At 43.6% G+C, this 15083-nt stretch overlaps 1 protein-coding gene across 1 annotated transcript in view; it reads right to left on the bottom strand.

The window, feature by feature from the left end:
- The window catches only part of kidins220a (kinase D-interacting substrate 220a), an 85657-nt gene that overhangs the window by 42844 nt on the left and 27730 nt on the right, over positions 1-15083 (bottom strand). The window contains 8 exon segments of the mRNA XM_080750761.1: positions 562-724; positions 1379-1406; positions 1408-1422; positions 1424-1510; positions 1512-1526; positions 10663-10748; positions 11396-11633; positions 14820-14960. Of these exon segments, the coding sequence (XP_080606887.1) occupies positions 562-724; positions 1379-1406; positions 1408-1422; positions 1424-1510; positions 1512-1526; positions 10663-10748; positions 11396-11633; positions 14820-14960 (773 nt within the window).

Below are 15083 nucleotides of genomic sequence, written 5' to 3'. Positions count from 1 at the left end.
CATGTAATTTGTGGTGTGTGCAGTGGTGGACAATAAGGAATTACATTCACTTGAGTACTGCAAACAGACTTACTTCATTAAGACAAATGTACTTTTGACAACACTAAATGTCCTTAAATATAGGGAAAATAGCAGATCTACAAGACACGTTGTGTGAGCTTTTACACATGCTTCTATATTTTGTTTGATAACAACACATTGTTATTAATAAGTAAATGTACTTTGTAATTTGCAAGAGCAACCTTCACATCTAGTTGAGTAACATTTGACAGAAGTGTCTGTCCTTTGACTCAGGTACTGGGGTTGAGTACTTTGTGTGTCTCTGTCTCTCTCTCTGTGTGTGTGTGTGTGTGTCTCTCTCTCTCTGTGTGTGTGTGTGTGTGTGTGTGTGTGTGTGTGTGTGTGTGTGTGTGTGTGTGTGTGTGTGTGTGTGTGCGTGCGTGCGTGCGTGCGTGCGTGGCGTGCGTGCGTGCGTGCGTGCGTGCGTGCGTGCGTGCGTGCGTGCGTGCGTGCGTGCGTGCGTGTGCGTGTGTGTGTGCGTGCGTGTGTGTGCGTACATACCTCTCATAGATGGTCTTCAGGGTGACCAGTTCAGACACTCCCTCAGTCTCCTCCAGGAAGAGGATGAGCCATGACGTCCTGTAGGGCCACTCCTCTGTCAGGTTGATCCATGACGCCAGGCGGTCCCAGTTAAAGATGATCTGATTGGCTCGCAGCAAACGACCTGTCCAACAACAATACGAAGGATTGGCTGTGAGTGGAGCGCAGTGGGAGCGGTGCAGGGCTATTTTGAATCGAGCGTGAGGGAGCAAGTTCTAAAATGTGTCAGAGCGGCTTGGAGCGAGGATTTTCCTCCGCTCCGTTCCTCCGCTCCAAGCCGATCCTGTTGTGGCCTATCAATAGCGAGTGCTACAACAGCCCCCTGGAGCGAGGAGCAGTATTTTCCCAGCACTCCACTCCACTCATGTGCTCTGCTGTCTACACGTTTGTTTTCAAATTGATCACCTACTGGATGTTCGGCCACATCAAGAGGACCACAAACAGATCAGGTCAACAATACTGGTCTGGAATAAGACAATGTTATTCTGATTAACCTATTAAGATATCATTTCTAGTGGTTCTCAGAATCTTTAATGTCAAGGACCCAAAATGGTATGTATGTACGCGAGGTTAGGGACCCAGGGGTCCTTGAGAGGGTTACACTACACATTATTGATCATTTGAACCAAATGGACCGGTCTGTAGATAGAAATGCCATTAAATGGGGGTCTGTAGCCTAATGCATGTCAAACAGGGAGTCCTTGAACCTAAAATGGTTGAGAACCACTGTCATAGCGTAACAGCGGTGACGTTAAGATGGCCAGCGCGGTGTCATTACCGGTGACAGAGACGATGTTGAGCAGCCTCCCTCATGGTCTGGGGGGCTGATGTCACTGAACCAGTCCTCGGTGACCAACAGCTTGGTCAGGTCAAAGGACATCTGCCTGGTGACGGTACGCTGCATCTGACGCCCGCCGGTACGTGTCCTAGAAAACCACAGAGCAAGAGGATGAAGAAACTAAACAAAATAAAAGTATAAAACAATTGGGATGCACCGATATGGTTGGAATTTCTTGGCCGCTGCCAATGTTTAAAGTAACAATTGAGCGATAGCTTTTGTTTTTGTTATTCATTCGCCCTTTTCAGCCAGGAAAATAAATAAATACATATTTAAAAGCACTGTTTTAAATTATTTCAGCCTTTATCACGCTTACAATTTAATGAGCACAAATTCAATCAGATTAATAAAACAATCTTAGAGCTCCGAAGGTCGCAGTATACCATGAGAAATGTCGTAGCTTGTCTCCGTCTGTCTGTCTGTTTGTTCAGTCAGTTCTTCCGTCAGTCCGTACACATTTTTACAGTCTATTGGTTCCCTTGTCACTGTGACATCACTCTGACATCATGCTCTGATGTCACTGTGGAACAATAGAACTCCTAACTGGTTCAGTACCACCAGTAAGACTCCCTAACTCGGTTGGTCGCTTATCTCCACAAATATCACAACCTCCACCTCTCACGTCATACCGGGTAGCCATAGTTACACCTGGAATGTTGAATCTCCATATATAGGAGATAACCTACGCATCACACAAAGTCTGACCTCACCAGCCCATACTTGGGCATGGACGACTTATATCTCCATATACGGAGATGGCCATATATGGAGATACGATGACATCACAGAGTCCACAGCTGATGATGTGGCGTGATGTCATACAATACACAAACAAGCCCTATATAAAGGGGCAATTCTCACCAGGGAAGAGAGCATTGCCTGGAATGTTGAATCTCCATATATGGAGATAACCTACGCATCACACAAAGTCTGACCTCACCAGCCCATACTTGGGCAATGGACGACTTATATCTCCATATACGGAGATGACCATATATGGAGATACGATGACATCACAGAGTCCCACAGCTGATGATGTGGCGTGATGTCATACAATAAACAAACAAGCCCTATATACTGATGCGATACGATGACATCACAGAGTCCACAGCTGATGATGTGGCGTGATGTCATACAATAAACAAACAAGCCCTATATACTGATGCGGAGATATGAGCAGGGGCAAAGGTGTGACGTGTGACGTGTGACCGACCGACGGACGGCCGGTGGAGGTTTTCATAGTAAACTGCTCCCTGACCGGTCGCAATTAGGAGAAGGCGCGCTCTCTGCTGGAGTCTTGTGGAGAGGTCTGTAGTTTCTTTGGTGCAGATTCTAGTTTCGGAAGGCCAGTAGGCCGAAACGCGTCGTTTCTCTAAATAGACTGCAGCTGCTGTGCATGTTTAAATAAATTAATACTTTTAAAAAGTCATTATTCAAGAGAGTGCGGATATTCCCTTCATTCTGATGTCACTGTGACCTCACGCTCTGGCTTGATGTCCCTTCTTATGCCCCATATATTTTATGCGAATATATAGTCGACAATGTGATGTCAGAACATGCCCATATATGGGCATTCCCAGAATCACACTTGCAAATGAATTACTTGTCCCGTTTTATGCCCATATATGGAGCATGACCCTGTCCCAGTGTCCCCTGAGGCGGCTTACTAGTTTAATATACCTTCTGTTACAGGAGACAGATTGCTTGACATCCAGCTAAATAGAGCCTTTATAACTTTCAGTCACCACAGTCTCTCTGTTGCAAACGGATGTGTAAATAATAAAATATTAATAATACATGGTCAGTATCTTGTCATAGTCAGTATGACAGTATCATGGTCAATAACTCAGTATCATGGTCAGTATGACAGATCATGGTCAGTAACTCAGTATCATGGTCATTGGTCAGTATCATGTTAGTATCATGCCCAGTCAGTATCATGACATCATCACGGTCACTGGTCATTATCATAGTCATGGGTCCTCAGTAGTATCATGGTCAGAATCATGGTCAGTATCATGGTCAGTATCAATATGGCAATGGCGGGCGGTGGATTTTATACCCAGGCCTTCAATAGATATCAATCCTCCCACAAGCTCAGCGGTTAGAATTGCGCACAAATTCACATGAATATAGTGTCATTAGACAAACCAGGAAACAACAGACAACACTGATCCAAACCAAGCTGATGAAATCGGAGACTGACTGAGTTACACACTGCACGAGCGCACAACGCACGCACGCATGCTCACAGCCACACACACACACTTGCAGCTTAGTGCACAGTCAGACAGAGCCAACTTGCAACACAGGCACCAACAACAATATAGCCTATAAAACGATCAATCATCATAGCGAGTACAAAATAATAGCCTATAAAGATCGATTAAACTCATGGCTGGTAATGTGTCCATCAATGCCAAACTTTTCTTTAAGTCCTACTCGAAAAAGGTTTCCCAAATTGTCCAGTAAATCCACACCAAATCTGTTTATTCTCGAGTCTCAACTGTAAACGGAACTTGCAATGCAGCCTGCCTTACCAGTTAGACGACTAAGGGCGAGAAGCGACAGCTGTCTTGGCCATAATGGATTCTGTCGTCTGACATCATACATACAACCCCTTTTATGCATGCTGAAATCACTGTGATGTCACCTGTGGTGTCACAGTGATGTGTCAGCCTTTTATGCCCATATATGGAGATCCCTGCTCTGAGGATCTGACATAACTGTGATGTCACAGTGATGTGTCAGGGGAACCACAGTGTCAGGCTTTACAGACAGAGACAGACAGAGATACGGTCAAGCTGTGACCGTTCACATACTAAACTGCGACCGTAGGTCACAAGAAAACACTAGCATAAACCCTTAGGGAAGGCTATATATGAAACCTGCCTGCCATACAAATACCTACTAAGTGACAGATGTTTCTGTAGTTACAGTCAGTGGTGTAAAATAACTAAGTACATTTACTCAAGTACTGTACTTAACACTTTAAGTGCTTTTATTTTTTTAATTGTCCAACGGTGGAATGCCTCGATTTTCGAGACGGGTATGGCTGCAGCCGTGGAGCACCTCCCTCAGCAGATCTCTCTTGTCAGATCTCCCGTCTCAGGTACAACAACGGCAAGTCTACAGGGTCAAAAATCCTAAAACAGTAAAGAGAAGCTTGCCGCTGCGTATTTGACTTTGGGGCCTCGGCCTGGGACTGCAGAGTGGCATTCACTCGGGGACCACCTCCAGGGACCCCTGGAGGTATCGCAGAGCTCCAGGGACCACCGTGGCCTCCCGTGTAGCAGCAAACATGACCCCTCCAACGGGGCTGCTCACAGGGAATTCCCGGGGACCCCTTTGACGGAGGCAAAAGTGGCCGTGCTGCCTAGTGGAGGACCCCCGCCACTGCAGCGCGCATAAAAGGCCCTAGCTCGGCCCTCGAGCGACCGGGAGAGAAACTTGAAGTGGGACATTCTGCACAATGAGTACTTTTACTTTTGGTACTTTAAGTACATTTTGATGCCAATACCTTTGTAGTTTTACTCAAAGTACATTTTGAATACAGGACTTCTACTTGTGACAGGATATTTCTACACTGATGTATTGATACTTTTATAAATAAATGAACTGCAGATTGTTAGACCATGCAGAAAACACCAGCATAGCAAGCCAGTCAGATGAACATCGGCCAGCACCATCGGTAAAAGTCACATTATTTACCGATGCACCCATGGTAGTCAACGAGGCGAATATCTGCCGACGTACGGCCGATACATCGGTGCACCACTGTAAAACAATATGCCGATGTTACTGTGCAATCTTTAAAAAAAAAAGAAAACAAAAAAGTACATTAAATCCACTTTCAAGTTCAAGTTGTGGCGAGGGTGCACATATGCCCATATATGGACTGGACATGTACGATGTCAGCACAAAATCAGCTTATGATAAGATATGAAGAAAATAAATAAACACTACATTTGATACAGATTAGGGCATTAACGAAAAAGTCGACAAGTCGACGGAGTCGACTCCCACCAGAGAAAGTCGAAATCCTTTGTATTTTTTTCTATCATTATTTTTGCTCCATGTGTGCGTCTGTACAGTCAGTGTGTTGCTTATTGTCAAGGACGGAATGATTCAATATTACAGTGCTACATTACATTTGGTATAACATGGTTATATTGTGAAAATAGCAGATCTACATGCTCACAACGCCTCGCGATGCGAGGCGTTGTGAGCATTTAGATCGGCTATTTTCACAATTTCTGCCTCATATATTTGTCAATTTGGACAATGTTTAATTTGTCATTTTAGAGCTATTCAAAAGTCCTTAAATTGGCACTTTAGAAATGTGCATGTACCCTCTATACCAGGGGTATTCAACAAAATTGTCCAGGGGGCCACATTGACAGAAACCCAAGGGGCCGGGGGCCGCACTAACGTATCCACCCCCCCCCCCCCCCCCCCAGCTATTAATCTAATGAACACTTGAAACAACGCGCACGACCACATTTTCACTACTACATTTTCACAAACAAGCACATTTTCATCTAACTACATTGTAAAGCAGAATACTTTTCAAGTAGAATACTTTTCATGTTAATGTGCTTAATTTCTGTTCAACAAGTTGACAACTGTACACATGCTTTCTTAATTGTTTAAAACCTAGTGCTAACTACATCAAACTAGTGATGGCCAACCTGGCTTTGATGCTATCTTAGAGTAGATGTCGACCTTATTGACAGTACACAGTCTACACACACAATTGCCTTCTTTGATGCTTTAACGATGCTCAACGAGGATCAGGTGGGTCGCAGACACACATGTACTCCACTCTGCTGCAGTGCTCTGACTGGAGTCTCTTCACTTGAATATGATGGAATATGATTAGGGATTACTGTGATTATGTTAAGATGAAGCTCATGTTTCATATCGCGCAAACCATACCTATAACGTTCATTAGTCTCCACACAAAAAAGAAAAAAAAAAAGTTTTTTTTTTTTTTTCAAAAATCTTTTTTTTTTTTTAATTGGTCCAGGGGCCACAAGGAAGGTCCCCGCGGGCCGCATTTGGCCCGCGGGCCGCCAGTTGAATACCCATGCTCTATACACTTAAACTTTATGTTGGTTTGTTTACAGTTGAGTGAGAAAACAATGTTGCACATTAAGTTAATCATCTGGGGACCCCCCCCCAAAATAATTGGGGGTTTGTGTGTGATGTGATGACGTCATCAAACGATAAAGTCGACTTCAACTCAACTTTTTACTGAGTCGAGTCGACTTGCAAAAAGCACAAGTCGTTAATGCCCTGATACAGATAAAGACTTAGTAACAGAGGTCTAATAAAAAGGGGGTGAGATAAAAGATGTTCTGGGGCATGCCACGATGGGCTTGGCAGTGGACGCGGCACGTGTTCATTGTGTTAGACGTGTTTTGATCCAATACATGCTAGTCTGACCTCATTAACACGCCTCTTACATGTCTTGTGACGACCCTGTGGCAGAGTTTGACATCACCACCACATGTGTGCGTCATGAGACAAAGAGGAGAGGGTGATGTGATGATCATAGGTCCTTCTAACATTGTAAGCCTTCATGCTTGAATGTACAGAGTCATAACACAGTGAACCCACACTACAGCATAATAGTGAAGTTCACACTGTCAGTGTTTGGGAATGACAACCGTATTTACTAGGGCTGCAACCGTAGATGTTTTTTGTTAAGTTGAATGATGGTTAAGTGTGTTTTTGCAACAAATCATGGAGGAAAAAAAATGCATTCCCAACTCGCATCGTTCCCGACTTGCAACGTTCCAAACTTGTGTGGTCCCTGAGTGGGCCTGTGCCCAAAGGGCTCTGGTCTAGACAGTATTTACCAATGACAAGAAACTCATTATTGTGTTATTTGTGAATTCAGCAGATTTAGAATGTGTTTTTAGCTCACTTTGACCGCTATAACAACCAGAGGCCTGAGTTTATCTATCAAGCCGACAGCAACAGCGACGTCGCATGCTGTTCCTTCTGATTCATTTATTCGTTTTAAGTGAAGCTATTCGTGTGAAGCACGGTGTTGGGGTCACCCCTAGACCAGGGGTCTTCAACAGGGGGTCCGGGACCCCTAGGGGGTCCTCAGAGTTACTACAGGGGGTCCTTCAAATCTTTGAGCGATTGAAACTTTATTTTCTCCTTTTTTATATTAACCACTTGAACCCTAGCGTCCATATTCTGAGAACCTTAGCCAGGAATAGCCGATCTACAAGCTCACAAAGCCTCGCAGAGTCTGGACGAACAACATCTCACTTTTTCACTGAAGCTATAACTCACAAAAACATAAGTAAAATGCCTGTAATATTTTTGTGATCATTAGAATGTCTAGAATATGTACATATGTTATTATTGTGAAAGATATCCCCCCAAATGTAAATTAGAGCATGATTTATGATTGTTGCTTTTTGGTTATTAAAACCTTACAAAAAAAACATTTAAAAAATGTGGGTCTTACAGGGTTAATAATATAATATAATATTAGGCATAAGGGATGAGGAAGATGGGGCCCATAATCCTCTGTAAAGGGCAGAAATAGGAGCTAATGTCCTCCTGTAAGACTAATGACACACAGGCTTGCTATTGACACGGATCCATCCACAGAGAACATGTGGGACAGAATCCCAGAGATCTCAATGTCTGTCACGAAGCCACAGCCAGGCTTTAGGTTGGCTTTGAACATTTTAATGACTGTCTTGTGACCTCCCTCTGTATACTTATATGTGAAACATATGGTGACCATTCAGGTCTCAGGTTCACCAGAGACACACAGTTAAGTGGCTTACAGTTGTTTATAACGTGCTCTTGATAGTAACCTGTGTGATGATGCTATGGCTATTTCAGCTCTGTATTTTCATTGGTTGATATTATTGAGACATTTTTGTTTGTTTGTTTGTTGTTGAAATTACTAGAGGTAACCTCTATATACAGTACATATACGGTATACTCTTTTCATTCTCTCTTTCTCTTATTCAGTTTTCTTAAAAACTTGAAAATTATTCTTAAAGGAGCTATAGTCAACTTTTTGACTTGAAAAACGGATGCTAAAAAATAAAATAATGTTGAAAATATTTTATAAAAAAGATTAAGCTTCATATATGTATTTCTATTCCAAAATTACCACAAAAAGCGTAAAATAATGATAAAATAATCATTTTGGCCATAGCTTAATCTTTTTTATAAAATATTTTCGACAATATTTTTATTTTAGCGTCCGTTTTTCAAGAAAAAGATGACTATAGCTCCTTTAATTCTTTTAAAAGTTTAAAGTCTGTTAGATGATACTTTCATAAAATGGATAACAGCTAAAATTATTGTTTTGTAATTATTAAATTAACCTCCCAAAGATGTCTATCAATTCTCTTGTATAACACCTTACAAGGCTGTTCAACTCTGCCATAATATTGGAAGGGCTGGGTGAGTGAAAGGAATGGAAGCTGTGAACATACTCTGCTGAATAATGTTGGAATGTAATCCACAACTCAAGAAGCCACAAAAAAGGAAAAACACCAAACAGGCGCTTCACTCTCTCTCTCTCCTCCAGCTTTCCTTTTTAATCTCCACTTGTAAGACAAGGGCCTCCTGCTGTATCATCAACAGCCAAGGAGCCGGAAAGGAGCGGAGGGGTAAACACAAAAAAGAGCGCGTTTCTTTTTGTAACAACAAAGAGCCAATGACAATAAAAGGAGGGCACCAGATAAATCAGGAGTTCAACTGAACAACAAACAAACAAGAGGGGAGGGAGGTCGAGAGGGAAAGGGGGCAGTAAGGCCGGAGGGTTGGGGGGTTGGAGGGGGCCTTGCGGCGGGCGAGGGGGTGGGGTAGGGGGGGACAGCAGCGATGGCAGAGGAGTCACTTAGCCTCCTGCCAGCAGAGCTGGTGCCAGTGTTTTGTCACAGGGACCCACTGCTGTTCTACCCTGTCATTAGGCTGTGGATGCGCAGCAGGAAGGATAAACAGCCATTACATCAATTACACCAGGGCTTCTTGGCCCCCACACTGACTCTCTCTCTCTCTCTCTCTCTCTCGTCATCTTCCTGTGTCCCTCTCCCTCCCTCTCTCTGTGTCGGTCTTCGCAGCGTCAACTCAAGCCGGGTTTATACTTAGCACATTGTCACGCCATCTAACTCAAATTATTATGGATATACAGTGCCACTGCCACCATTCACTTACACTTTATTTTGAAGAGCCCCGGAAGCTTTGTGTGTGTACGTGTGCGTACTCTATTGACAATTTCAGGAAGGAGTTTTATTTGTTTACAAACGGTCGCGAAACTAAAATCCTAACCGCGGCCGACCATCACGGCCCAGTGTATGGGTGAAAAAGAGCAGATCTCGCACTCCTCAGCATTATTTTCACCTTATTCAGAGATACAGCCGTTTTTATGTAACATTTTTTTATGTAAATATATATTTATTTATTTTTTAAAACGGCCCAAACTCGGGAAACTCGGGGTTGGCACAGGGGGGTACCTATACAAACTCGGGAAACTCGGGGTTGGCACAGGGGGGGTACCTATACAAACTCGGGAAACTCGGGGTTGGCACAGGGGGGTACCTATACAAACTCTGGAAACTCGGGGTTGGCACAGGGGGGGTACCTATACAAACTCTGGAAACTCGGGGTTGGCACAGGGGGGTACCTATACAAACTCGGGAAACTCGGGGGTTGGCAAGAGAAGTGTTAAGTTGTGCGCCGGTGTCGCTCACCAACGATGCCATGTGTGGTGCCACGTAACAAAGTATCACATCAAACTCTTCCGCTGAGGGCCGCTGCATGCGTGGGGCATGAGGGGTGGAATCGCTGACAGTTCTCAGCCTCTGGGAGCTACGCATGCATCTATGCAAACTATGTCGCAGAACCTCAGCGGGTTCCTTCAAACCCGATGGGAACCCAGCTGCACTTTAATTTAGTTTTGATTAACACCGAGACGTCAAGCATAGCATTTACAAATCCGAAGATAACTCTCTCGGGTGTGGTGGGAACAGCGAGCGAATATGTTCGGCGCGACCTCGACGACGACAGAAACATTCATTATGACTGTATTATGGCACCGAAAGAAAAAGAAAAGACAAATAGCAAGGCTCTGGAAGTTTGTCATTAATGTTGTTGTTTCATTGTTGATTGTTGTGAGGTCGCGGGCGGGTGTGAGCCACGTCTAATTAGGGTGACAAGCGAAATGAGTGTTTTACCCTGCGGTTAAGGGCGTTCTTGCTGCCCAGCTTGCTCTGATCTCCCAGGCTGTTCTTCCGGTCTCTTCCTGTGTCCTCATGCCACCCTACAGACACACACACAGAGCATCATCAAAATGATGTCATTTAAACAAAGCATGTAGGGCTGTCACAATTATTACATAATCGTCTAATCGCGATTACCGTCATAATCGTTTCCATGTTGAAAAATCTTCATATATTCCCAAACTGTGATTGGCCAGTAGGGATGGGTATCGTCTGCGATACTTTTAATGGTATCGATCGCATGACGTCGATACTATCGGGTATCGGTTCACGTAAAAAGGAACGATACCTTGCTTCGATACTCTGGAACGCACCCCTGGCCGGTCGCATCTGTAACAGTTGGGCTACTGAGAGTTTCATGACTCTTTAGTAGGCTACACTCGTTACTGTGGAAAATAGCCGACAATAGCCTATAATGTTTATTATTATGATGATTATCCAACGTCTATACTCTCCGCTCCGCCACACTGTGTGATCATCATTATCACCTCTGCTCTACCGCAGCACCCAGCGAGTCACCACTCTTTCCATGTTGAAGTTAAACTTAAATAAAAAGTATCGAAAATGGTATCGAAAAGGGTATCGTATCGATTCAAAAGTGAACGATACCCATCCCTATTGGCCAGTAGTCACTTTATATCTATCTATGCATAAGAAGGTTGAGAAGACCACTGGTCTACGGCGTTACCTTCGGCCGGCACCAGGTCTCCGTTGACGGGCGTCGCCATGCAGAGCTTCTTGGCCGTGCTGAGGCCGCGGCTGTTGAGGAACACGGGCAGGTGGACGATGTTCCTCATGTAGTCGTGGCCGTTGATGTTGGAGTCCCTCAGCACGCTGTTGAGGTTCTGGTTGATGGCCTTGATGATGATGTGGGGGTCGCTGGCGAAGACGGAGATGAAGGGGCCTTTGGAGAACAAAACCCTCACCTGTGGCGAGGAAGAACGGGGGGGATAGAGCTGGTCAGATAGAGGGTTGGGAACCTGGAGGAACCGAACCGGATGCAACGTTGAGTCACCGGAATCGGTTCCATCACATATGGAACCGGTATATCACACTGTCAGAGCCTGTATGTGGACTTTACGTCTGCTATAACATTACAATACTGGTGGTTCTCAAACTTTTCAATTTCAAGGACAACCATAACTTAGTAACAGACCAGTAAAGGATCAATTTGGATAACTTGGACTGCTTTTTAACCACTTAACCACTTACAGCATATACTTTGTTGTACGACACATTACTAGGGGTGCCACAATACTGAACCGAACCGGTATAACGAACCGAATGGCCCTGTACCGAACCGAACAGCCCATACCGAATGAACCGAATTTCTTTATTTTTTTGGGTGTGGCCACATAAAAACATAATTTTAAGTCTTTATGTACACTTTTTTTTGAGAAAATCCTCCTCCTAGTATAATCATAATAACTGATTACAATGTTTTAGGGGGGAAACAAATGATTGCACCCCATCTTTAAAATTAACTGAACATTTTGGATTCTTTATTTTTTCATTTTCAATTTTTCCTGAAACCGTACCGAAACCGTGTGCCAAAAACCGAGATACGAACCGAACCGTGGGTTGACTGAACCGTGGCACCCCTACACATTACATTTTTTTTCTTTTTAGGGACTGCAGGTTGAAAGTGGTTAATATGTGTTTTTGATCAAACTTGGCATACGAGTTAGGGGTAGGCCTACTGTAGGTTTCGGAATTGCAAAAAGAAAAAGAGAATAGTGAATAGAGATCGTTTTAGTCACAAGAAGCAATTCTTCCCGAAAACAACGATGTCGTCGACATGCTCTCGCTGAGTTTCAGGACCAAACAGGTCCTTCCTAAAACAGGCTCACGTTGTCCTTTGTGGAAATTCAGTCACGCATTCTGAGGTTTAAGCTTGTTTTAGCTAACAGCTCGCGAGGAGTGCTTTGGGGCCAACCCTTGCCCTAATGCATCAAATTGAAATAAACCATATTTAATGAACGCATATCAAAATGAAACGATGCCAAATTAACCCGACAAGCCTGAGTGACATCTAACTCTAATGGCTTGGAGCGCTGTGACTCCAACCGCTAGTTTAACTTTAATGACCGTTTCTAAAGCTGATTGTCAGCAAACAGCACATGACGGGGGGTTTCCCACTCTGCTAACTAAGGGATAGTGTCCAAGTGTCACAAGACACTGATTTGTGCTACATGCATTTTGGGATTCGTCAGGCCCCATCAGTAGTGGGAAAAAGCACTCATTTATTTTTTTACTTAAGGAAAAGTATCAATACAGCAATGTAGAAATACTCTGTTATACTTGAGTATAAGTACAAAAGTATTGGTATCATATGCACTTTACGTACCAAAAGTAGAAAGTACTCATTATGCAGAATGTCCCATTTCACAAGTTTTCAAATGTATTAAAATCTTTTGAAAACAGCGCTTGAGAACTTGTAGATCGGCTATTTTCAAATGGCCGAAATGTATAGGGCTGAAGTGGTTAATGTATGTTTTGTAATAATAATCAAAATCTACAAAGTAACTAGTACCTAAATTTTGCAAATAATTATGGAATAGTGGAACAGAAGTGAAAGTACTGAAAATTGGAAATACTCCAGTGAAGTAAAAGTACCTAAAAAATCTATTTAAGTACAGTACTTGAGTACATGTACTTAGTTACTTTACACAACATGCCAGCGCTCTCAGACGTGAACCTAGTGCACAACAGCCATCCCACCCTTCCTTTCTCCAACCTCCCAACGCACAACTGAGTCACCATCTTAAGAATAGCAACTGAAGATCATATCATACAACCACATTAGCCAGTAGTAAAAATACGTTTTAACAAAATAAACAAACTAGAAAAAAATTAAGGGAGTGCATTTAAGCTTTAACTCCTATACTTAGTAAACATATACTTAGTTGACCGGGGTCGGTTCTGTACATGGTCTGCTCCCCTCCCCCCGAACACCAAATCTGTTCTCTGAAAATAGCCAATCTACAAGCTCGAAGTGGGACGCGTCGTGAGCTCGTGGACATGCCATTTTCTGTGAATGGTTCCCTCATAATAGAAGGTAAATAGAAGGTAAAACTACTTTCGACGTTAAACTCATTTTGCTACTCAATTTGCCACTCAATTTGCCATTCACTTTATGCATGTGTATACCCTCTATAGGGATGCTAGGGTTCAAGTGGTTCAGAGTGTCATGGTTCTGAAGTCTTCAGTAGCAACAGAAGATGCTTTGACGGGACGGGGAGGTGCTCTCAGAGACAGAAGATTACATTAGGACACAGGAGACTGCCGTCCTCTGGGGGATTACTCCGCCAAATAACAACATTTGGCTGAAGGAAATTCTATTACGCCAGCTGGGAGGAGGAATATGAACTTGGAGGCGATCTGGGACAGCTGTGAAGACAGGGGTGGCTACTGAGCTGTGGAGCTGTGTGTGTGTGTGTGTGTGTGTGTGTGTGTGTGTGTGTGTGTGTGTGTGTGTGTGTGTGTGTGTGTGTGTGTGCAGGTGAAAGAGCCAAAGAGAGGTAAAGTCCACATGACGGCTTCTCTACAAAAGCTCCCCTCACAGTTGGGGATTTGCATAATGGATATGGATATTTAATTATGACGTTCTTTTGAATTATCCTGTTAGAGGGAGCTGCACCCACCCACCACACATGTTCACGCACGCACGCTAGGGATGGGACGATATGAACATTTCATATCAAGATTATTGTGGCAAAATAAATCGCGATTTACGATATTATCACGATAATCAAAATCCATTATCCTGGGGCGGAACATTTGCCAAAAAATTACAGATCTACAAGCTCACAACAGCTTGTAGACCGGCAATTTTTTGGGCAAAGACATTTGATAGAGAGTTTAAAAAAGACTGTATCAAGTACGTATATTATAAGTACCTTTTACCAATTATAGAGGGTTTAAGTGGTACCGGATATGCAGCTCGGCAAATAAAAGGTGAATTGATCCCAGGGCATGACGGAGCACGGTATCACGATAAATTAAATCTCCACGATAAGATCATCATGATTTTTATCACGATAAACGATAATATTGCTTATCGTCCCATCCCTAATGCAAGCACGTACACACACACACACACACACACACACCGTGTCCAGCATCTGCAGCACTTTGTCCTGTTCACAGGCATCCAGGCCGTCGATGATGACCGCCATGCGCGTCTGGTTCTGGGTGAAGCCATCGATGGTCTTGGCCATCTTGGACATGAGCTCCACCTCGTGCTTCAGCACCTGAAGTGGAACGGAGGAAAAGACAAGAAAAACACTCAACAATCAAGAGTCGACGCTGTGCAAAATGACGCAAAATGATTCAGTTATAAATATATTTCTACCTTGTGTGTAAACACGATAAAA

Source organism: Nannobrachium achirus, assembly GCF_963921795.1.
Source record: "Nannobrachium achirus genome assembly, chromosome: 20".
NCBI classification, from domain to species: Eukaryota; Metazoa; Chordata; class Actinopteri; order Myctophiformes; family Myctophidae; genus Nannobrachium; species Nannobrachium achirus.
Note: the sequence above shows the minus strand (reverse complement) of the source record. Positions and strands in the feature narration are given on the sequence as shown.